The 26,295-nt window shown below is 33.7% G+C and overlaps 1 protein-coding gene across 1 annotated transcript in view; it reads left to right on the forward strand.

Moving 5' to 3' along the window:
* Positions 1-26,295, forward strand: part of LOC110443072 (fibril-forming collagen alpha chain-like) — a 43,401-nt gene that overhangs the window by 11,266 nt on the left and 5,840 nt on the right. The window contains exons 6-39 of the mRNA XM_021487051.1: positions 4,592-4,660; positions 5,555-5,647; positions 5,904-5,948; positions 10,265-10,318; positions 10,609-10,662; positions 11,029-11,082; positions 11,350-11,403; positions 11,648-11,701; positions 11,931-12,029; positions 13,766-13,864; positions 13,998-14,141; positions 14,372-14,470; positions 14,769-14,876; positions 15,484-15,537; positions 16,076-16,183; positions 16,428-16,472; positions 16,957-17,109; positions 17,375-17,482; positions 17,932-17,985; positions 18,373-18,471; positions 18,730-18,828; positions 18,962-19,015; positions 19,572-19,625; positions 20,050-20,265; positions 20,749-20,856; positions 21,071-21,232; positions 22,111-22,218; positions 22,458-22,565; positions 22,960-23,067; positions 23,534-23,641; positions 24,396-24,449; positions 24,771-24,824; positions 25,380-25,433; positions 25,872-25,925. Of these exons, the coding sequence (XP_021342726.1) occupies positions 4,592-4,660; positions 5,555-5,647; positions 5,904-5,948; positions 10,265-10,318; positions 10,609-10,662; positions 11,029-11,082; positions 11,350-11,403; positions 11,648-11,701; positions 11,931-12,029; positions 13,766-13,864; positions 13,998-14,141; positions 14,372-14,470; positions 14,769-14,876; positions 15,484-15,537; positions 16,076-16,183; positions 16,428-16,472; positions 16,957-17,109; positions 17,375-17,482; positions 17,932-17,985; positions 18,373-18,471; positions 18,730-18,828; positions 18,962-19,015; positions 19,572-19,625; positions 20,050-20,265; positions 20,749-20,856; positions 21,071-21,232; positions 22,111-22,218; positions 22,458-22,565; positions 22,960-23,067; positions 23,534-23,641; positions 24,396-24,449; positions 24,771-24,824; positions 25,380-25,433; positions 25,872-25,925 (2,988 nt within the window). The remainder of the gene's footprint in view (positions 1-4,591; positions 4,661-5,554; positions 5,648-5,903; positions 5,949-10,264; positions 10,319-10,608; positions 10,663-11,028; positions 11,083-11,349; positions 11,404-11,647; positions 11,702-11,930; positions 12,030-13,765; positions 13,865-13,997; positions 14,142-14,371; positions 14,471-14,768; positions 14,877-15,483; positions 15,538-16,075; positions 16,184-16,427; positions 16,473-16,956; positions 17,110-17,374; positions 17,483-17,931; positions 17,986-18,372; positions 18,472-18,729; positions 18,829-18,961; positions 19,016-19,571; positions 19,626-20,049; positions 20,266-20,748; positions 20,857-21,070; positions 21,233-22,110; positions 22,219-22,457; positions 22,566-22,959; positions 23,068-23,533; positions 23,642-24,395; positions 24,450-24,770; positions 24,825-25,379; positions 25,434-25,871; positions 25,926-26,295) is intronic.

The following is a 26,295-nucleotide window of genomic DNA, read 5'->3' on the forward strand; positions in this document are numbered from 1 at the left end:
TACCTGTCATACCATTGTATGGGGATATATCATAATTAACCAGTAAATGTCATACCATTGTTTGGTGATGTATTATAATTAACCAGAAAATGTCATACCATTGTTTGGTGATGTATTATAATTAACAAGTAACTGCCATCCCATTGTATGGTGATATATTAAAATTAACCAGTAAATGTCATACCATTGTATGGTGATTTATTATAATTAACCAGTTAATTATGATATATCACCATACAATGGTATGACATTAACTGGTTTATTATGATACATCATCATACAATGGTATGACATTAACTGGTTAATTATGATATATCACCATACAATGGTATGACATTCACTGGTTAATTATGATATATCACCATACAATGGTATGACATTTACTTGTTAGTTATAATACATCACCATACAATGGTATAACATTAACTGGTTAATTATAATACAGCACCACACAATGGTTTGACATTCACTGGTTTATTATGATATATCACCATACAACGGTATGACATTCACTGGTTAATAATGATATAGCACCATACAATGGTATAACATTCACTGGTTAATTATAATATATCACCAAACAATGGTATGACATTGACTGGTTAATTATAATACATCACCATACAATGGTATAACATTTTCTGGTTAATTATAATACAGCACCATACAATGGTTTGACATTCACTGGTTAATTATAATATATCACCATACAATGGTATAACATTCGCTGGTTAATTATGATATATCACCATACAATGGTATGATAGTTACTGGTTAATTTTAATATATCACCATACAATGGTATGACATTCACTGGTTAATAATGATATATCACCATACAATGGTAACACATTTACTGGTTAATTATGAAACATCACCATACAATGTTAGGACATTTACTGGTTAATTATAATATATCACCATACAATGGTATGACATTTACTAATGGTATGACATTCACTGGTTAATTATAATATATCACCATACAATGTTATGACATTCACTGGTTAATAATGATATATCACCATACAATGGTAACACATTTACTGGTTAATTATAATACATTACCATACAATGGTATGACATTTACTGGTTAATTTTAATATATCACCATACAATGGTATAACATTCACTGGTTAATTATGATATATCACCATACAATGGTATGACATTCACTAGTTAATAATGATATATCACCATACAATGGTATAACATTTACTGGTTAATTATAACATATCACCATACAATGGTATAACATTTATTGGTTAATTACAATATTTCACCATACAATGGTATGACATTTACTGGTTAATTATAATACATCACCATACAATGGTATAACATTTACTGGTTAATTACAATATATCACCATACAATGGTATGACATTCACTGGTTAATTATAATAAATCACCATACAATGGTATAACATTCACTGGTTACTTATGATATATCACCATACAATGGTATGACATTCACTGGTTAATAATAATATATCGCCATACAATGGTATAACATTTACTGTTTAATTATAATACATCACCATACACTGGTATGACATTTACTGGTTAATTATAATATATCACCATACAATGGTATAACATTCACTAGTTAATTATGATACATCACCATACAATGGTATGACATTTACTGGTTAATTATAATACCTCACCATACAATAGTATGACATTCACTGGTTAATTATGATATATCACCATACAATGGTATGACATTTACTGGTTAATTATAATACATCACCATACAATAGTATGACATTCACTGGTTAATTATGATATATCACCATACAATGGTATGACATTTACTGGTTAATTATAATACATCACCATACAATGGTATGACATTCACTGGTTAATTATGATATATCACCATACAATGGTATGACATTTACTGGTTAATTATAATACATCACCATACAATAGTATGACATTCACTGGTTAATTATGATATATCACCATACAATGGTATGACATTTACTGGTTAATTATAATACATCACCATACAATGGTATGACATTTACTGGTTAATTATAATATATCACCATACAATGGTATGACATTCACTGGTTAATTATAATACATCACCAAACAATGGTATGACATTTTCTGGTTAATTATAATATATCACCATACAATGGTATGACATTCACTGGTTAATTATGATATATCACCATACAATGGTATGATAGTTACTGGTTAACTATAATATATCACCATACAATGGTATGACATTTACTGGTTTATTATGATATATCACCATACAATGGTAACACATTTACTGGTTAATTATAATACATCACCATACAATAGTATAACATTTTCTTGTTAATTATGATATATCACCATACAATGGTATGACATTCACTGGTTAATAATGATATATCACCATACAATGGTATAACATTCACTGGTTAATTATAATATATCACCATGCAATGGTATAACATTTACTGGTTAATTATAATACATCACCATACAATAGTATAACATTTTCTTGTTAATTATGATATATCACCATACAATGGTATGACATTCACTGGTTAATAATGATATATCACCATACAATGGTATAACATTCACTGGTTAATTATAATATATCACCATGCAATGGTATAACATTTACTGGTTAATTATAATACATCACCATACAATGGTATGACATTTACTGGTTAATTATGATACATCACCATACAATGGTATGACATTCACTGGTTAATTATGATATATCACCATTGTATGGTGATATATCATAATTAACAAGAAAATGTTATACTATTGTATGGTGATGTATTATAATTACCCAGTGAATGTCATACCATTGTATGGTGATATATTATAATTAACCAGTGAATGTCATACCATTTACTGGTTAATTATGATACATCACCATACAATGGTATGACATTCACTGGTTAATTATAATACATCACCATACAATGGTACGACATTTACTGGTTAATTATAATATATCACCATACAATGGTAACACATTTTCTGGTTAATTATGATGCATCACCATACAATGGTATGACATTTACTGGTTAATTATAATACATCACCATGCAATGGTATACAATTTACTGGTTAATTATAATACATCACCATACAATGGTATGACATTCACTGGTTAATAATTAGTATTGCATTAATGTATATCAATTTCATAAATGCTGAAATTAATACATCACCATGCAATGGTATACAATTTACTGGTTAATTATAATACATCACCATACAATTTTATAATTCGCTCTCTCTTGCAAGCAGCTCTATCACAGCTTTTCGTCCGCTATCATCCATGTTTTAAACTTAAACTTCCCTGCACACAAAAACCTTCGACAATTTAGAGCTGATCTCGTGGATTTAGATTTTTCCTTCAGACCCATATCTTGAATGTGTCCTTAAGGTAATAGGATTGTGTCACCATTTCTCAGTAGAATTTATTGAAATTTTGTAGTTATATTGCTTTGAAGTAAAGAAAATTGTCTGCCTCAAAAACGAATATAGGTTGTCGGAATTTTAAGGATTTTAAATGGAAATTTATATAAAAAGGATTGAATTTTGAAAAAAAAATTGAAACACGCATTCTTTTTGCAAAATAATGTCAATAAAAATGATACTAACATAGATTAGTATTGCATTAATGTATATCAATTTCATAAATGCTGAAATTGTGTAAAAATAATCATTTATAAACGATTAAAAATTGACATTTGATAATAAAACCATATACACATAGTAATTGCATGGAAGAGTTATCGTTCTTAAAAAACTTCACAGTAGTGAAATAGGTAGCCAGTTTCCTGAAGTACAGAAAAATGAAAACATGTGCCTCATTGATAAAAATATTCCTGAATTAATGCCTGGATTGCTTTGCAATACTTAAATATTGAAAAAACACACTGTTCTGTCAATAAAAAGCATACAATATTCATCAGATTAATATTAAACATTAGAATATGCGGAAATTGTGATACTGTTTCCCGACATTGGATTTTCAACTAGGGATGTACTTCCTATTTCCGTTTAGTAATACACTCCTATGACCTTAAGTGTCACACGGTAGCATATTAGCTTATCGAGGGTATTTTGTTTACAATACTTGATGTTATTGTTTCTACTAGTAATTTGAAAAGCAATATCAAATACTGAAAAGAGTTAATAAAAGATAATGCTAGTAATACTATTTATTCTATTTCTTTTTCACGAAATAAACAATGTTCCCTCATACTTCATACACATTACAGTAGTACACTTTTCTGACGGCGACGGCTGAACATAACAAGAGTATTTCACAGAGATAAAGAGTGCGCGATAAACAAGGAGTCAGAAAGTCCCCTACATGTTAGTCTTTCAATTTAGAATCTTGTCTGCTAACTTTGCGGCTGAGAAAAAGGTCCCGATTACAAGAAATTCTTGACTGGTTCAGTTAATTGATTTTACCAGACTTATTTGTACTTTTAAAAAGGGGTCAGATATATCCCGCTTGAAAGAAACCATGTCGATAAACTTAATTAGTAAGGCTGAGGTATTTCACCTCATAGTTATTCTCTTAATTCATTGATTTTTTTAACAGGGGCCAACAGGACGTAATGGAGCCAACGGTGTGCCGGGGTCCCCCGGATCACCAGGTGTTCCCCAGACGGTATGTATCAACCACGTGATAGTCTGTCTTGTCTAGCTTATCATACTACTAATCGTTCTCATATCAAAAGTCTAAAGTGGTGCCAATTATGTGTTGATCGGTTGCTATGTCAATATATAGGCGGGTAAGATACACTCACAGATATTGTTTTTAAAAACACCACACTCATAATAAATTCGCATGACGTTGCCACGATATCAACCAACAACAAAAGTATAACAAACAATACTTTAACTGTCATTGCGCGATTGTCAATGTAATCAGTTTTTGTCCGCTTCATGCATTTCTTCAGTAGTGCAATTGTCAAATGTATTGCATATTGACATCTCAAATCAGTACTTTTTTATATGTATATATGTCATTGCATAAATACGACGTACTTGTGGAATATTTACTATTTCTTAAAATATTGATCTATAATGGACCATTGATGAGATACATTGTTATATGATCTAACAAAAGAGATATTAATAAAAGGTCGATCTCAAACTGATACAAAACTTTCATCGCAACAGTAAAATAAATTCAGTGCACATCGTCTACTTGATGGGGTATCTATAATCTATATAATCACAATTTGTGAGAGTAAGATGGTGTCAAAATATCGCTGAGCTTAAAAACACCTCGTCAGTTTTTTTATTCTAACACCAGGCAAAACAAAAAAACAAAAAACAAAAACCTCGTATCAAGTTTTGGTTCCAAATTGTTACACCGGTAACATATCTGTCGACGGACCTATAGCATTTACAATATATTTGTGTCCTCCGAAGGTTGTCGGCTTACGTAATATCTAACACCTTACCAATGATTTATTTGGACTGAAGCGATCAACCTCGACTCATCCTTGGTTATATTACCATATAATTACCATCTACAATCTTCCTTCATTTACAGCAAGCTGATGAGGCATTCATGCATTGGGCACAGGCCTACCCACAAAAGGCTGGCGGGTACGCCCAGGGACCACGATACCTGCAGGCCAATATCGTACGTACCATATTACCAAATATTAGAATCTTGTTATTCTTAATGCTTTCGACTAACTTCAGCTTTCATCTGTTTAATTCCAAACATATTCATGTACGTTAACGTGTATGTTTTATTTGTAATAGTGCATCTTTTTCATCACTTGATATGTTTAAATATAAACAACAAAAATGATTCTAACTCTATTCTTTTTTCAAATGAATTGATTTTAAAAATGTATTTAATATGAATTATCTACTGACCACTCGTGTTACAGGGACCATCTGGACCCCGCGGACCAACAGGACCCCCGGGACAGCCCGTGAGTAACGCGAATGACTGGCATCATTCATACGTCTGTAAAAAGAGTTTCTGTTGTCCTGTAGTAGTAATTGACTAAAAAAGATTTTTTGATATAAAATGATGATATGGCCATATTGCATATTTTGGAAAGTTGTTTCCCTTTTTCGATAAAAAAACTGACATATTTCAATTATTTGGAAGATGATTATTTTTGCAAATTGAAACTTTTTTTTGACACATTATTAGATAAGAAAATTAATTTTGGATTGAACAGGTGATTTCCTTACTGCAGCATATGAAGGTTTTTCTGATTGATATGATTACATTATCATCTTACAAGATATTTATTATTTTGCGGTTGATAAGATTATACCTTTGCGTTATTGAAGAGTTATTATTTTTGCGATTGATAAACTTATATGTTAACGTTCTATTTGAGTGAATATCTGGCTACCTCTAAGTTTCATATCTCAAATCTCATTTTGATTTATTTGCCTTAAGTTTCCTTACATAATCATACATATCATTTTATCTTTATGAAAGAAATACCGGCCTATACTTTAAGCTGAAATATTCCTTCCTTACATTAATATTACCACAATGAAGGTTTATTGCAAATAAAAAATCTTGTTAACGTAGATTGTATATTCGCAAAAAAGTACCTGTCACAAACATAACTGTGTATATGTTATGTCTGTTATGTATACACATATAAACATTACTGTGTATATGTTATGTATGTTATGTATACACATATAAACATAACTGTGTATATGTTATGTCTGCTATGTATACACATATAAACATTACTGTGTATATGTTATGTATGTTATGTATACACATATAAACATTACTGTGTATATGTTATGTATATTATGTATATACCTATAAACATTACTGTGTATATGTTATGTATGTTATGAATACACATATAAACATTACTATGTATTCAATTCAATTCAATTCATTTATTAACTTTCGGCCTTACGGCCGATCAGTACAAACATATCAATACAATGCATAATATACACAACAACATGGCTCACAATACACAGTGAGAGAGTGGAGTAAATAAATTAGATTCTTAACTTATTGGCTTCAAAAATATATTTACCAAGTTGACATAATTCCTTAGTATTGTTGACACACAATAATTGTATAAATTTAAACATGGATGGCTTTTTCCAATAAACTTTTTAATAAGGCGACTTCTTAAGTTTTGGAAGGTTTTACATATCAGAATAAAATGGTATTTATCTTCGACGTCTGTAGCCGAATTACAGTTCGTACAATATCTCTGTTCTCGAATAACGTTGCGATATCTACCGGTCTCGATTGCCAATGAATGTGCAGACATTAGTAACTTTGTCAGACTAATTCTATAATTCTTAGGAATATATTTGGTTAAATGATACTGAATGGAAAAGTGGTCTACGATACACTTGTATAAAAAAACACTTAGAGGAAGTCTCTAATAAACCTCTTAAATGTTGTTGACCTTGGTCAAAAATTCTTTGACGAATAAGCGGTAAAATTAATTTAACATTAGTCGACGATTGGCTTAACCATACATCACCAATGCCCAAAGCAAATAATTCCTTTTTTACATGGTGTACCCAGTTAAAGCAAGTGCATGTAATCTGTTTTGATAAAAATGAACATGCACAGTTCAGAATACAATTTTTCGAGTCGAGTAACTTAAACCAATACTTAATGATTCTGTATTTTCTGATACATTCTAAAGGCAGGCGACCAAGTTCGAAATACACCATTGCATTACATGTGGATTTTTTAACTTTGAGGAGTCTCTTACAGAAATTCAAGTGCACATTCTCAATGTCTATTCCTTTTATGGATCCCCATACTTCACATGCGTAACTTAATATGCTAATAACATAGGTATCAAAAAAATGTAACATGGTCTTAAAATTAAGACTAAGATTGGAGCATTTTGATAATAAAGCAAACATAGCTTTACGACCTTGGTCAGCTAATTGTTTCTGAATACTATTGAACTTATTGTTAAACTTAAATTGCACACCTAGGTACCGGTATGTAAATTGATCAACACAACTAACCGTTTTGCCATTATAAAACCAAATTTCATTATTTCGAACTTTCCCGCCTTTTCGAAAAACCACAATTTTTGTCTTATCAATATTGACAGTTAATTTCCATTTCTCAGAATAACTAGCGAGATTATCCAACAGTTCCTGTAAACCCTCAACCGTCTCCGATAACAACACTAAATCGTCTGCGTATAGCATAAGAAATAAGCTTAATTCTCTAAAGGTATAATAGCTACTACAATTCGAGATAAAAAACGATTCAAAATCATTCACATACATGGAAAAAAGTATCGGAGACAGAATTTCTCCTTGCAATAATCCGACATCATTATCAAAAAAGTCTGAAAATCAGCCTTTGAATTTTACAGAAGACCTAACATGATTATATATAGACTTGATGACTTGCAGCAGCTTCCCTCTTACTCCCAACTTCGATAACTTATACCACAAGTTGATCCTATCAACGTAGTCGAACGCCTTTCTAAAATCCACGAAACAGCAATATAGCCGTTTATTTTCACTAAAAGATTTTGTAATAACTGAATGCAGAGCGAAAACGGCATCAACAGTGCTAAGACCAGGGCGAAAAACCAAACTGTGCGTCATTAATAATATCATAAGACTCCGACCATTTTACCAACCTCGTATTCAAAATTGATGTAATCAGTTTGCCTAGACAACTTACCAAACTAATACCTCTAAAATTGTTAGGGTCACTTTTATCTCCTTTCGTATGAACTGGCGTAATAACAGCTATAGACCATTGGGAGGGAAAACATCCAGAATTAAAAATGCCGTTATATAGTACACTCAAAACAGGCAATAGTACATTTTTACCAACTACGAAACATTCATTTAAAATTCCATCAAGTCCACGTGATTTACCCCGTTTCAGGTTACCTATCGCTTTAGCTATCTCATTAACCGTAATAGGACAGTCTAATTCATCATAAATTGGAATAGAGTTATCATTGGAATTAAACTCACCACTATTTTCTGTTACTTCTGAATTATTAACATTCTCAGATGACAAAGTCTTAAAATGGTTGTACAAATTGTCTGGGATAATATTTTCTGTGATGCTCAAGCAAATCACCTTCATATTTCATGTACATTCTTTTTTTCTTTGCTTCTGCTACTTTGTACAATCTTTTCTTATTAATTAAATTGTTATGATTCTCTACAGACTTATATTATACAAACTCTATGCATTTTTATAATTATTCCATACATGTTTCAAATCGGGGTCAAACCATAACCGACTCGTTAATATCGTTTTGATTCGTTGAGAGTACATCTAAAAAGCTTACCTTGCCTTCGTCATTCCATCGATAAGTAGGTCGCTCGTTACCTGTCGGTTCACACACGTGTGTATCATCATTATCGACCAATGAAAAACGCGTTCGTATTTGCACGTGCAGTGGGGCGTGGTCAGATAACACATTGAAATTGCCAACAATAAACTGTTTAACACAATACAATAAACATGGACTCGCAATCAAATAATCAATAACACTCATTCCATTATGGCCACAATATGTATAGTCATTTGAATACTTATTTAAATCTCTTCCGTTATAGATACGCAAACAACTCGCCTTACATAATTCTATAAGTCGGTTTCCAAAATGATTTACCACTGTGTCGGGGTTAACCCTATCAGTATAATAATCATCAGAGACATATGAAAACAAATCAGAAAGCTGACGTTTAACACTGTCGTGAATAATATCATATTTTACATAATCACATACATTACTGGTACGACTGTTAAAAAAATGTATATGTTATGTATGTTATGTATATATGTATAAACAATACTATTTATATGGTATAGATGTTATGAATACACATATAAACATTACTATGTACATTGTATATGTTATGTATGTTTTGTATATACGTATAAACATTACTATGTATATGGTATGGATGTTATGAATACACATATACACATTACTGTGTATATGTTATGTATGTTATGTATGTACGTATACAAATTACTGTGTATTTGTTATGTATGTTATGTATATACGTATAGACATTACTGTGTATATGTTATGTATGTTATGTATACACATATAAAAATTACTGTGTATATGTTATGTATGTTATGTTTATACGTATAGACATTACTGTGTATATGTTATGTATGTTATGAATACACATATAAACATTACTGTGTATATGTTATGTATGTTATGTATATACGTATAAACATTAGTGTGTATATGTTACATTACTATGTATATGTTATGTATTATAGGGACCACAAGGTCTGACCGGTATTCGGGGAGAGCCAGGTGATGCCGGACAAGCGGTAAGTTTTTTAGTTGTTATTAACAAGGTTGTGTAAATGATCTTAACGATGATGTATTAAAGAGATGGAACGTCACACATATATTAAACCCTTGTACATTTGATATATATGATATTCTTATATCTTGGTTAGAAATATTTTCCAGTAAACGTTTAATGCTATCAAGTAAATATGAAGAACATAATGAAAAAAGACGTATCAATGAATAAAGATCTTTTTACGTTCCTAAAGAAAAATCATGTTATAAGGAGGAGAATACATGATTTTACCTATATTTTATTTCTTCCTAGGGATCACACGGCCAGCGAGGACCGCCTGGGCCTGCTGGGTTACCCGGACCCAATGTGAGTTTTTCGTTCCGTGTGATTCTAAATATCTTTAAATAACTTTTAACGTGTGAATACATGTACAATATATGTGCCAGTCTCAAGAATCTCCTAGAAGAGATGAAAGTACCCAAGACTCGTTGTTGAGAATTTTCCTTTTATAATATATATATTTATATATTTCTCTTTGTAAATTATGATTTTGGCAGGATAAACAATTATGTCTTTATTAACATATACCTGAAATGCCAATTTAAAAACAAAATATCCAATCGATGTATTCGATAAAAACCCTGTTGTTGAAAATTCGTGTTATCGCCAACATTATGGAGATAATGTGGTTAACTTTATAATGTAGCGTCATCACTTTGTTTTACCGGATAGGGAGATTCTGGACGTAATGGCGAGACTGGACCACGTGGAACTGCCGGAAGGAAGGTAAGGTCATACACACCCTCGATCTTAACGAATGGCCTGTTTTGGTTACTACTGAACTCAATACACAAGCTGTAAATATGAGGTTTTTCCGTGGTTAAGAGTTATGACGTTACTGAACATGATATTTTGATAAATGTATTAGAAAAAAAAAAAAGTTTAAATTCAATTTGTCCTTTGTCGAAAGACGTAGAATCAATGATATAAATATAACGATATATTTCCTATTCAATTCCTCAATAATTAAGTTATCGAACGTTATCCTCCTAGGGACCCACCGGACCAGCCGGAACTCCAGGAATTCCCGGCGGAAAGGGACATCGGGTGAGTAGGTCAAACTATTTCAAATTGATACATTACAGAGAGCGAAAACTGCAGAAGGTATTATAAACTTCAATGTATGATTCATCCGTGCAAATTTATATCAGTAACAAAAATCATTTGGTTAATAGAACAAAATCCAAATTTTGACAGAGAGAAGAAATATTTACAAGTTTCCAGCGCACTTTTTCTACTGTTTAATGTTTAAGAATATTGAAGATAATGTAATATTGTCTTCTGACTTTAGGGTTTCCATGGTGTGTCGGGGCCTTCAGGTGAACAGGGAATGCCAGGAGATAAGGTATGGATGTTAAATCGTCACCATTTTATTTGATAATAGCCACCAAGCAAATAAATGATAACCACGTGCCATTTAGAAAAAAAGCATGATCAACCAACGAGGAAACAGATTTCAAATGACGGCACTTCTCCAATCTCAAAGACAATTTTAGAGCAACTGCCCTCTAAATAAGGGCAAAATAATGTCAAAATAACGTGGCGTAGTATATGATTTTTGTGTGTATGTTTAGGGAGAGACCGGTCCCCCAGGACCCGCAGGTCCTCCGGGTGTACAAGGATCACGTGGTATGGCCGGGGACAGAGGAAGGGACGGAAACGACGGACAACCGGTAAATTAGTATATTAAGTCTCTTCACGGTCTGTTCGATATTTTTTATCAGTCACCACATGAAGTGCTTAGACTAGCAGCCTTAAAGTTGATTCCCTATTTCTCTGCCCAAACGGATTTTTTTCTTGAATTGTCTTTCGTCAAGTCAGTGCTTTTCTCTGCTTCCCGTTATTAGACCATACAACATGTGTCGTCTGCAAGTAGGTTCACCAAGGAAATCAAATTATTCACGAATATCATTTATATGCTGTTACAATTAAAATGGTCTTAAGGCGGACCCATCGGGTACGCTTTCCTTGAAGGTTTTCACATTAGATGTATTCCTTTCCATGACTGTTCGCTATCACCTATCATTAAGGTAAGGTGAAAACCATTCCAACATAATACAACATATGCCATAATCTTAGATGTATAAACCCAATACGCCATGGCTTGTCAAAACCTCTGATGATATCCCAAATAAACATTCTGGCTTCCTTGCCTATGTCATTATGGTTAACTATTTCATCATCTTGCATTCCTTATTAGAAAACAGTTGATTTTGTCGATACAAAAAACCTTAGAAATGATCTTATGTCTTTATGTCTTAGAAGGTAGTTTTCTCAAATAGGTTCCTAAAAATAGGATTATGATACATTGATTTGTAGTTGGATGGATCACAGGTGTTCTCCATGGCACTTCTATATTTGTTCTATTTATTAATCATATAACTTCAGTCATGAAACTATCTATATATTTAAAAAATGCATCTCTAGCTACTTCTTCTCTCGTAAGCAAAAGAATAATCCTTGTCTTTTATATAATAGCATAACACTTCGGTTTCACCTTTGATAGTAAAGGACCATATACAAATCATATACTTAACATAAAAACAAAGTATATGTTAAACATGCTTATGATTCTCAAATTATAACAGAAAATGGATCAAAACCGATTTATTTCATGTATTTCATAGTTTTTTTTTAATATAATTTAGGATGAATGTACTAATTTTAAAAACAGTCTTCTTGTATCAGTCGATTGTTTATCCCTTTTCTTTAAAAAATAACTAGAACGGGAATACTTACAAAGTAGAAGACAGAAATAGTTAGGACTAACAGCCTAGGAACAAAAATTAATAACAACAGTTTCTAGATAAACTAGATTATATCGCAATTTCACGTTTAAAATCGATGTTTATAACCTCGCAAAATATCTTTCATTGAAATATTTATCGACTGGATTCTGAGGAGAGTTAATTTTATCTTGTGTCAACTCAGAAGTATTAAAAAGTATCTTCATTATCATTAATGTAATGAAAATTTAATTGATGGTACTTTGGTGTGGTTCTGGCGCACGATCATTCAGATACCTAAACCTTCATTTTATTTTATAATATTCTTCATGTATTTCATCAACTTGATAACACAGTAGTCATATTGAATCTTGTATCAAATCCAACAATTTATTTGTTTATATAATGAAATTTATAATATATCAATGATTAGCCTTTCATTATAAGATAACTGAGGGGATATGCGATAACAAAAGCATATTTCATAAAAGTGACTACTGTTTGTTTTGTTTATGTATTTTATGTTTCATAGTGACTGTTATATTTTGTAATATGTAGTGATATGTAAGTGCTCCTGTATCTGTATTTAAAAATGGCCGGATTGTCCTGAGAATTAGACCATTTCCTTTGTCTACACCGTTGTTATTACTTCTTAGCCCTTTTGTTCATTTTTTTTATGACAGGGTTTGAGAGGAGTTGATGGACTTCCGGGAACTCCTGGCGCTCCTGGTCCCGTCGGAAACGTTGGGCCACCAGGTATTCCAGGGAAGCCAGGATCAAAGGTAGTATATTTTTCCATTTTTTTTCTTCAATAAAAGTACAGATTTCACCGCAATATTTGTTATTTGTTATTTGTTTTCCTCAAGCAATATGAGTTTCCGGTTACAGTGTACTATTTTTCTTCTAAACTTACAGGGAGAGGCAGGTTCCTCAGGACCCAAGGGAGCCATGGGTCTACAAGGATCTCGGGGAGACAGTGGAAACCCAGGTCCGTCAGGAGAGTCCGGAGCTACGGGTCCCAACGGTCTTCCAGGAAGTAACGGCGAGAAGGGAGCATACGTGAGTCAAATGATACGATAATATAACTGCATTAAAGTGAACATATACTTAACAGAAACTTTTTTAACTGACTAATATGTGCAGATGTATTTTTTGCTTTGTAATATCAGTTTTCCACTTACAGTATATTATTTTCTAAATATTATCAACATTATATATAGGGGGTCTTCCCGTGCACTTTTTAATATTTTGTTTGCACCGAACATAAATATGAAATGAACAATTACCAGGGAGAGCCAGGACCTTCCGGCCCACCAGGATTTCCAGGACCACGTGGTGCACAAGGTTTTGGCGGAAGTCCAGGACCTATTGGACCAAAAGGATCATCGGTATGACCTACATGATTGTACATAAATACAGTTATATTTGTTTGCATATAATGATTATATGGAGACAGTTTCAATATTAATAACTTATCAAATTCATGACATCTTTTGAGGATTCCATTGAAGTAGTACGAATTATGAGGTATATTTCATGATAAGGCTTTCGGAAAATGTTTCTTAAGTTTTGAAGTTTTAACAGATTTAGATAAGACAACATTGAATTAATTATTTTTGTAATTGAAATTTTCTTTCAATTATGTGGTCGTTAACCATAATGCTTACATATTTGTTTTTGTTATAGGGTCAACCTGGATCAATGGGTATGAAAGGAGGTTCAGGCCAGCGTGGTTCACCAGGACCTATTGGAGAAAGGGGTATCCAGGGGTCCCCTGGACACGAGGGCAAGCGGGTATGCACTTTTATGTCTAATATTTTACCATTAATTTCCACGATGACTACTATAATACATGTATGAACACCATTCATTGTTTTGTTCAAATAACGAATGTACATGTAAATGTTGATATATCAAAATAAAGACATCGTCGGAACAATTACAAATATACATGGAGGTTGTTTTGTGTAAGCTGCGTCTTATTCCAAAATTAAAAGGTTATTTCTATCGTTAAAATTGTCTATTACTCATTAATAATGAAGTTGTTTGTTTTGTGTCAGCTGCGTACTGTCCCAATACGAAGAAGTTGTTCGCGTCGTTTCAATTGCATTTGATGCCATATTTAAGAGGTTTTTCTTTTCAGGTTCAGCTTCATTTATCCCAATATTAAGATATTGTTCCTTTTCTTTCCTTTTCTCATTATTCCCGTATAAGAGTTTGTTCATTTCGTTTCAGTTACGTAATATGTCCATACTAAGAATTGGTTTCGTTTTAATGGCGCATGACATAGGTAATTACTGTTCTGTTATAATCAATTGTGTTGAAAGTTAATACCGTTACACACAGAATACCATATCGTTTCATGAACATAGAACTTCAATAACGATTTCCCCTATTGCAGGGACAACGTGGAGTGGTTGGAGAGCTTGGAGCTGCAGGACCCCAGGGAGAACGAGTAAGCAATTATACAACATTTATTTACCATTAGTCATAAAGTTATAATTGATGCTTGATAAAATCCGAATAGCGCAATTTATTTTTGTTAATGTGAAAGTGCGGAAAGCCTTATCCCTTATAACATTTTATTAACTTTTATTAAATCTGTGAGATTGCATTCTAATCAAGTAGAGAAAACATCGGCAAGATTCAACTTTGCAAATTAGGATCAAAATCAACTAGGTTCCAATTTGTTCAGTAAAAAATAAAAGATAACAAAATTTCACTTCACTTGTGTGAATACAACTAGCGGGATTCCAATGCACGCAGGCGGATAAAGTAAGCGGAACCACTCTCAGACGGTGACATTCCACTCTACACAGTAAGATACAAATCAGCGGGATTAACATATCAACGTTTGCCTTCATTACATTTTCCATTGTTTATTTAGGTGTCTATGAGTAAGAAAAGATAAGGCTTATAAGGAAACATGGATGGCATATGATTGTCCAGGTAATATTCCTTTTAGCTAATGCATTTTGTCTCCATGGTAATAGGGACCACCAGGACAGCGAGGAATGCCAGGACCTACTGGGGAGCCAGGAAACTTTGGAGAGGATGGATCCCCCGGACAAAGGGGACGCCGCGGAAACTCTGGACCAATGGTGAGTTTCACTTCTGGTCTCTTATTTTAATTTACTGACTCTTTACCTTTAAATATATATATATATATACATATATATATATGTCGTCTTGGGTAAGTTATTCCACTGAATCCTAGGAAATGTGATAGTGGAATATTGGAATACACATTATGTATTGAAAGAAACAGAATGCTAGTTTTCATTATTTATAGTTTGTTTTTAGACAAATTCTATCTGTCGACTATATCCTATATCTTGTTGACAGGGCGAGCCCGGACGTCAAGGAACACCCGGATTACGTGGAAGCAGAGTAAGTATGATAGAAAGAAAAGAATGGTATTTCTTATAATTCTCATAATTTTTTAAATTGAAAAATGCATATCAAACAATGTATATGGCCGTTAAGAAAAGATCAAACAAAAATGTCATATTTTACGGACTTTCTGACAATATTTTGATCTACTATATGGTTTCTCTTTTTTGTTTGAAAACTGATAAAGTCCCAAAAGACAAACTTGCGGAAATGTTCGGGACATATGGATTTTGTTGCTTTTCTTGTTAAGGTTTTAAATTCTTCTTCGTCGGATATTCCATATCAAAGGACTCTCTTCAAAGTATAGATGAAGATGTACCACTATTAACATGGAGCCGACTTCCATTTTCCGATTGGACAGGATAAGAGCATTGTCTCTGATTGACAGTTACAGTGAAACTAAAGATCAATTGATGAAACTTGTTCCTATTTTGTCAGAGTTTGCCAGTTTAATGCAATTTTTCGCCTGGTCTTTTTACAGGGACCATCAGGTATGGTTGGATTAGATGGAATTCCAGGGCGTGCAGGAAACCAGGGTGTACCCGGAAATGACGGAAGCCCTGGAGAAATGGGACCTCCAGGTATCCCCGGACCAGCCGGACCTCAGGGACCACAGGGACCCACAGGAGAGCGAGTAAGTCTCTGCTGATGCTTGAACTATTTATATACCTATTCGATGTAAAGAAATCGTCATTAAATCAAAACTAGTAAAAGATATTGATTATATATACCGAAGAGTTAGCCCATCCACCCACAAAATGGAAGTACGGATTGATGACAATGATCAAATTAAAAATATGATGAATAACTTTTGTATTTATATAATCACTACCATATGTTCATGTCATGTACCCGACACATATATCATATTTGCTAACTACGTACCTGTTTTATCTTAGGGAACCCCGGGTAATGACGGTAACCATGGTGGGCAGGGTAGCCGAGGTCCGGCCGGAGATGCTGGACCCCCTGGAGAAATGGGACCATACGGACCCCCGGGCCCAATCGTGAGTACTTTTTGTGCTACAAAAATGGTACCATATATAGATACCCAGATATAAGTCTATTTCTTTTTTGACGTATCTTACACTCCTTACTACTGATAAGGTTGATACTACGACTTAACATCCTATTGACGAGGTGTTATTTTTTTATATGAATCTTTTTGATATTCTTCGGCAATTATAAGTGTTTTTTTCTTTTTCTTCCAGGCTTTATTTAGAATTACCTTCAGAATTACATTGTGTTAAATTTTTACTGTTGACGTTGACATCCAACTAGCACGCCAATTTCATATAAATTGCGCTTCTTAATTGAAGAACAATATATAAGTTGAAGCATTTTCTACAGTTCTACAAATAGCTACATGCAACTAAATAAATGTGTATTATTTTACTTCATATCATATATCGTTGATATAATAATGTTTTACTTCAATTTTCTTTACCCCGTCCAGGGAGAAGCAGGAGAAAGAGGACCAGCTGGAAACTCCGGACAGCAAGGCTACCAGGTAGAATTCTCGAAAGATTCTAAGTACATTTTATCTTATAAAAGTACAACACTAGTTTAACAGAAACCATAAACACAAACCAGATTTTTTTCCATCAGTACCCATCCAGCTGTACCGCCACACCATCTTCAATCTGAAGTACGTTTTTAATTGTTTGCCCACTTTCACATCATGGTATTCGGAGGTATAACTGAAATGTGTTTTAAATATTGATGTGTGAGGATATATTGATAGAAGGTGATATGTTCAAAAAGGGGGATAGTTAGCATTCACTACATAAAAAATAGAAAAGAAATAAGAAGAAGATCGAGAGCCATCATGTTTTGATTGAAAGTTTAAGTCGCTGGATGGCAAACTTTACAAAAAAGTTTTTTTATGATCGTCTAGGGAGCACCAGGATTGCCTGGACCACCTGGTGAGTCAGGAAAACCCGGAGAACAAGGAGAGCCTGGTAATCAAGGCCGAGACGGACGTCCCGGAGCTCCTGTAAGTGTCTTCTAAATTCTTTCATTGATACATTTTTACATGTAACATGGATGTCAGCTAATCCACTGAATAAATGGTATATCTTGATTGCTAAAATTGATGTAGACTTTTCAAAGAATGATATATCAATCGTAATTCACAATGCTTTTCGAGCAGTATATCTAGGCCGTTAGATATAAGGGTTCATAAACCATGTGATTTAAACTTTATAATTTGATCATTTATCATTTGTTCTTTGTAATATTTGTCGTTTTCCAGGGAGAGAGAGGTTTCCCAGGTGAACAAGGGCCTCCAGGAGTATCTGGAGAACCGGGAAAGGCAGGACCAGAGGGCCCGACGGGAAGGGCAGGAGAAAGGGTAAGGTTTATTAATATTAACGCGGGTGTGGAGGGGGCATTGTACGAGATTATCTTTTTACGTGTAGTAAATGTAACAAAATAACTGTTGTTAAGAAATTGCAATATGGTCTTTATCATTTCTATTGTTTAAGGGACCACCCGGACCAGAAGGTGAGAAGGGAGAGCTCGGACCAACCGGAGTACTGGTAAGAAAGTATTCAATTCTTTTTATTTTTAGAGAAATACTAAGATAGATGTAATGATAGATTATCGCACAGTGTTTTCATGGATTGTCCTGAGATCAATTATCTCATCGTGAGCACGTGGATAAAATCAAGAAACTACCGCAGATTAACTTGACCGGTTCATTGCGACGATATGTAAAAAGTTAATTTCAGAAGAATATGCTGTTTTACACTGGACCATGTCCACTGAAATGTTGGAGATACTAGTCAGTTGGTAGGAATTTTATGACTATAAGCTATCAGTGTTTAAATGATTATTGATAAATAATTATTGTTCGTTTGGTAAAATCATATATGTAATCGCAAAGAAGTATGAAAGTACAGATAACATTTTAATTATCGTAAATGTAATTAAAGCATTATGGTTGACACGAGGGGGCTTATTTGAACCGAACTATCAGGTATTGTTAACTGATAGTTAGCGACCACATGATACAATGTAGGAGGTATTTATTTGCCATATGTTATGTTTTTGCAATGACCTCCTTTTAAAGTACTATATTTTCTATGGTGACAGGGACCTCAAGGTCAGCGAGGAAAACGTGGAGCACCAGGAGAGCAGGGAGAACCCGTGAGTTGTATATAATAACAACATACTAATTGAGCAATGATTCTAGTCTTGTCTTTCGAACAGATTCTTTAAGGCTAAAATGTATCGCTTTTAAAGTGTCAGACATGATATAATGGTTTATTTAAAGATGTTTAGTAAAATGAAAAGGAACAGTTTATACTCAGACATGTACAATATAATACTATAACTATATGATATTCAATAAATTGTAATTCTAAAATTATGTGTGTATGTCAACATTTAAAAATTAATATATTTATAGTTATGACGAAGTCAATGTCTTTGATATTACTGTTTATACACCTAGGGGGACACATCTTGGATAACCAATTGGTGCTTTTATTTCTTAACTGTTATGATATCAATAACAACTGATGGGTCCCCGTGTGTTCATGCATTCTTCATACCGACAACTTATTTATAGGGCGACCCTGGTCCTTTTGGCCCTGACGGACCCACTGGCCGTTCCGGAGAGCCTGGACCACCTGGTAAATCTGGAGAGGTCGGATCCCCTGGACCAGCCGCACCAAAGGGAGAGGCTGGAGACCCAGGATTCGAAGGGGAGAAAGGTTCAAGAGGAACACCTGGAGATAGAGGTCCGATTGGACTCGCAGGACCTGACGGATTAACAGGAATGCCAGTAAGTGATGGTAACATTCGGCTTGTGTTTGATAAGATATTTGGGGTTTTATTTGCTACCAGCAGTGTATGTATTGCTGCTTATATTATTCGGGTTCAAAAGTCTATGAGTATTTAAAAGAATTTGAATAAGTGTTTTATTTCATTGTATAATTGGGAACTATTTTCATCTTCAATGTCAAGTGGGTTTATACCAGGGAGCACAGTCATTCCGTCGTGAACTTTTGTTTTTCAATACTAATAGTCTAAAACCGATAAGAAAAAGTCGATTCTTTAAAAAGCTCCTCCTTGTGGACCCAGTAAGGGAAATATAAACCCCAATACGTTTGTTGACTGTAAAACTTGACGGTTATACTTATCGTTCTTCAAATAATCGTCATACGTGCGGTGTTGTTGAAAACTAGCGAAACAAGCTATTACATAAACATAATTTAAAGAACAATAACATATTTCATATTTCTGAACCTTGCTGCTTTGTTTGTAGGGAAACGCAGGACCAAATGGTCCAAAGGGACAGCAAGGATATCCCGGAGAAAAAGGAGACCAAGGAGATGCTGGTGATGCCGGAATAAGCGGACCACCTGGAGCTAGGGTAAGTGTTATCATGTTAGTGTAGCTAAAATGTGATTAAGTGTTACGAATTGCACCATTTGCTAGCCTTTAAAGAACATTAAAAACTCGAAGAAACACATGGATGCTTGATAAAATTTAGTTCTATTTTTTCAAATATCACATATATTGTTAGAGTCGGCTAAACATATTTTTGCCCAATCAGTTAACAATTCAATATATTTTATGAAACACAGGGTTTAAGAGGATTAGACGGCGCTAAGGGCGTGCGAGGAGAGCAAGGTTCTCCTGGTCTGCCTGGTCCGCCAGGACCGAACGGCCGTTCAGGCCCAATGGGACCCCAGGGCAATCAGGGAGAGACTGGGGATGCAGGCGTGCCTGGTGGTGATGGAATCAAGGTTAGTAGATACAAGTAGACACATAAGAACAAAATATATACAGTTTATCAGTAGTTGGAATTTTTTCCAATTCTTTGGCAGTCGAGAAACTTGATCAGGCTTTTTGCTTTACTCGTAGCAACTCAAAAAGTACGGCAAACTTCAATCCGAGGATATATTGTATTCAAATGACCTACGCACGCTCAGTAGGACACGTTTCAAAATACATATGATGATCATTTCTTTAGATCTGCAGAGATCTTAAGTGCAATGCTGACAAGTGTGGTTGTTCTAAATAAACATCTGCGGGTATATCGCATTTCAAAGAACATGATAAATTTAATATACTAGACTGCTGTCACAAATTACGTAAATTACCCACAGTCTGGACAGTATGTTTCCCATACAAAGGATCATTTTGTCGTCTGCTATTGGAATTAGCGTGCATTACGTTCCATAAAATTGTGAAAATAATCAAAATTGTACACTTTAAAAAAAAAATTGTTTATGATCTATGATATAAGACTTAAGCGTTCAATCTGCACGAATTACATAATATTTCCACAGGACATTTTGATTAAATACCACTAAGATATTTATGGTGCATGTCCTCTGTCCTTTAAACGATTTATTTTTAAATTTGTTTTTATGAAGAAATGCTTTTGCTATCAGATTACGTCTACCGTATTCATTAAGGCATACGAAGTGTATATTGATAAAGATCCGCTGACAAACTGCCGTGTTAGATTAGAGTTGTTGCAATCACTACATAATTTTAGTACAAAATCTCTCGCGACCAATTATTTCATATTGATATTAATGATCAAATGACTAATACATAATAACTGCTGTATTATTTATGATTGGAATTCATATTTACTTGACCATGCTCTTTAAAGGGAACTCGTGGAGAGAACGGACGAATGGGCTATACTGGTGAGGCTGGAGCTGCTGGTACACCAGGAGAAGCAGGACAGAAGGGATCCCGCGGGGAAGACGGAGATACTGTAAGAACAAAGTAGACAATTAGTCTATGCTATAGAACGACAATTTCTTGTGTTATTGTTAATAAAATCGTGTAATGTTTGGTTTGATGAACTAATTTCCTAAATATAGCTTTACAAATTTTAGTAGTTTGAGACAAAATATACATTTAAAAGATATTTGTTTGACAAGAAGATAATAAAAACATAGATCAATTTGATTAATACAAGTTGACAACATCAATTGCTTTACCTCTTTGCAGGGTCCTGTTGGACCACTAGGGCCACTGGGACCAGCCGGTGAGAGAGGCCAGCCCGGTATCCAAGGAATTAGGGGAGAGAGGGGTCCAATGGGACCTTTAGGACCACCGGTATGTACACTTTCGAATTGAATAGAAATGTTATTGTTTAAAATATCGATATAAAAATTTTGGATGCAAAATACATTTCAAATATATTTTCAAATATAAAAAGCGAAAAACCTACCTCGTGAACTGCAACTTAACATTACACTGATCGCTATTTGATGTTCAGAATTGCATCCTGTACACTTGTTTGCAGTGTTAGTATTTACTTTAAAAATAAGTGTGCTGCATGTTTGTTTGAGTACAATATCAACTACAAACCGCGAGAGTTACACTGTCCCTGAACGATTACAAATACATTCCAAATAAAAAGGACATGTAATTGGTAATTGTCTAATTTCTTATTTTAAACTGATATTCAAGTTACAATGATATGATTTTGTGAACGCTGAACTCTTAGGGCAGTCAAGGATCCCCCGGACGTGAAGGCCAGGACGGACATCCAGGTAAACCCGGACCAAGAGGATTGGCTGGATCTCCTGGGCCAGTAGGAGAACCTGGTCTCTCGGTGAGTTGGTGGTTCGTTATGGAGTATTTTATGTCTTTTTTTATGTGCGGATGATATAATCTGTATCGAAGTAGACCTGTAGACAGTAAAGTAACATCTGCTGGGAAACTTTTCTCTGTTAATGACAAAGTTTGTGATCATTTATTCATCTCTACATATTGATTGTATTATTAGGTATGTCGTATATATAGAAATAACAAAAAAATAAAATAAAAAGACAATTATTCAATTATTTTGAAATACAAATGTTAGTAAAAAGTTTTGTGATATGGATAACGAAAAAAATACACATTTGAGAATGGTTAACAGTTTGACGGGGATAATGATATATTATTGATTACGATAATTACAAGTTTGTTTAAAGGAATGTATTGCGATTACTGCTAATTTATTAAACTGTAACCTATTGTTTGAGAGCGTTGAGACTAACTGGTATTAAATTGTAACGGTGTCACGGTTTTACTAGGGATCCCCCGGTGCGGACGGCACACCTGGTATTTCAGGCAGAGTTGGAGAGCAAGGATCAGATGGTGACATGGGCATGCCCGGACCGATGGGACTCATGGGATTCCCCGTAAGTTACTATTGATGATATAAAACATATGTATGTATACCTGGAAAATATTCCAAACCATAATCCATTCATGGCACACAAATATTCCTATTTATGGTATACATGTAGGTCATATCGAGAGTTCATTGTAACTTTGCCAAGAGCGATACGTGTCTAAGGAGGTTCGGATGATGCTATTATCAGCGTGATCATTATTTGTAATTATTTCGTTAGTGTACTAGAAGCAACGTCTTCCCTATGTTAATCATGCGTTTAAAACTAGTATTCAATCGTACAATGAACGTTAACTAATCAACTTAACAAACTATATCAAATCAGCATTTGCGAAGTTTAATGAAACCGAAATTGTTATCTCACACTTTGCAAAATTATCCAAATCAAGAATATAAAAAGAGATGTTTTAATGAATAGAATTTTAAGCAAAACTATCCTATAAGCTCCTTCAACGATCATATAGTCTTTTTTCGTCTTGTTATTTGTGTTTTGATTATGTACAACAGATATGTAGAGCTTTAATTTATAACTTGTGTTTTACTCATAAACGTAACTTTTCAGTTAATTTTTGTGTAGATGTCCATTATTTAGGTGAAGACATACATTTTATTGCTCCTGTCTTTTGTGTAGACCCTCCTTTCCATATTCGTTTGTAAACATGATTTTTCGCTATTTGTTTCTTAAGAGTTCAAACAAACATTTTTTTGTGCGGGTTTTTGTTGCTTCATAACGTTTTCTCATGAGCATGCTTATGATTAAGGGCCCTGCCGGACCACCCGGATCCCCAGGACCTGCCGGAGACCGAGGAGTCAGAGTAAGTGAATTTTTTAGATATATTGGAGGTGATGTACCAATAAGTTAACGTCACGTGATTAAAGATTATAGATAAATGATATGAGAACAAATTAAATGCTCTGAAACTATACAGTTAAAAACTTACACAAATCGATCAATCAAGATATATAATGTGCAACTGGTTGTGAAGAGATGTAATTTTCTTCTTTTAATAAACTATAATAAATGATAGTAGCATGATGGTTATAAAATGTTCTGCACTATATATAGATATGAGAGTTTAATCATTATTATAACCATGTCAATTTTGCAGCAGTTAACCATTATATTTTGTACTTAGGGTGAGAATGGACCAGATGGATCTCGAGGTGCTCAGGGGCCACGTGGACCACCAGTAAGTATCGATTTCTTTCTGAATTGATTGTAGCATACAATTACACGTACTAGCTTCACCAACTCAGTATTCTCTTCCTTTCTTATTTCAATGTTTTCATTTTACGAATTAACGGAAGGATTTACAGTGGTACCAACACCAATTCACATGTGATCCTTTCCTGTACTACCACTTAAAATATATATTCAGTTTGAAAATGGATTTACATTATAAATAGACTATTGCCCTTTGTTGGAAAAGAGACATGCTCTAACAATAGCGTAGTGATTTACAGAAAACTTTTTCTCCGTTTCATATTCAAATGTCATATAATTGTTTCATTTTTATGTGCTAAAGGGACGGATTTCCGCGACAATTTGACAAAATTCCATTGTTTGCCTTAACTTTGTATTATTAACGTTCTAAGCTCTGTTATCATTTCGTAAGAACAAAAGGTTTAAGATTATTCTCAATCCAAGCTGCTGTCTTCGTCAAGTGTTGTACATGATTATTACAGAGTGTTGATCACGTACAATACACCCTGGCTAAAATCGTATTGTTTTATCATTGTTTTAGGGCCCATACGGACAACAAGGAGTGGGAGGAGAAAAGGGAGATGATGGTCTCGGAGTAAGTCTATTATTCATACATTGTGTTATGTTTTATTGCAATAACCAATATAAATATATGTAGTAAGGATTACTGCTTCAGTTTTTTAAAATTTAAAATTGTTTAATCAAGCATTAATAATGATATAGTTTGCTATTCTTTTGTATCATACCAAAATGTATGTTTGATAATGATGTCGAGGAAAGCGATCAACTCCAATAGCTTTGTTTGGTATTAAAAAGAAATATTATCTGAAATTAAATAGATATTGAACAAGGTTTCATATTTTATCACATCCTGAATGAAAAATGTCAAATAACAAACTATGTCATAAGACCATATTACCCAATGAAAATTGCAAGTATTTACACGAACGGAATTACCATATAGCGTGCTATCATCAACACAAATTTAAGCTTTAATTTGCAATTGATTTCATATTTTTTCTCTGGTGTTTAGGGAGACAAGGGAGACCCTGGTCTGATTGGTATGCCTGGACTTCCAGGACCAGAGGTAAGTACACATCAACATTTCCTGTATATATGCAATTAAATTAAGTGAATACGTCAGCATGCTTACTGTATCCTTCATCGTTCTGGTCACTATTTATATTTTTCTTTGTGTTTTAGTAAATAAAATTTTACTCTGTCGCCATCTGTAGTGCAGAAACGTACTTTATTGTATCCGCACTGTAACTACAGACAAATCTTTATACTAAACGTTACAGACACCTATCGTTGATTTCTTGGTGATTAATCAAGTCAACTGATAAATTCTAGTTCACCATCAAACGAAATTTCAAATATATTCTTTTTATATTATCATTAGACCCGAATTTGCTTTCAACAGTTGTTTATAACAAGGCACATAGTCTGCATGTCTC

Source organism: Mizuhopecten yessoensis, unplaced genomic scaffold, assembly GCF_002113885.1.
Source record: "Mizuhopecten yessoensis strain PY_sf001 unplaced genomic scaffold, ASM211388v2 scaffold716323, whole genome shotgun sequence".
In the NCBI taxonomy this organism is placed as follows: domain Eukaryota; kingdom Metazoa; phylum Mollusca; class Bivalvia; order Pectinida; family Pectinidae; genus Mizuhopecten; species Mizuhopecten yessoensis.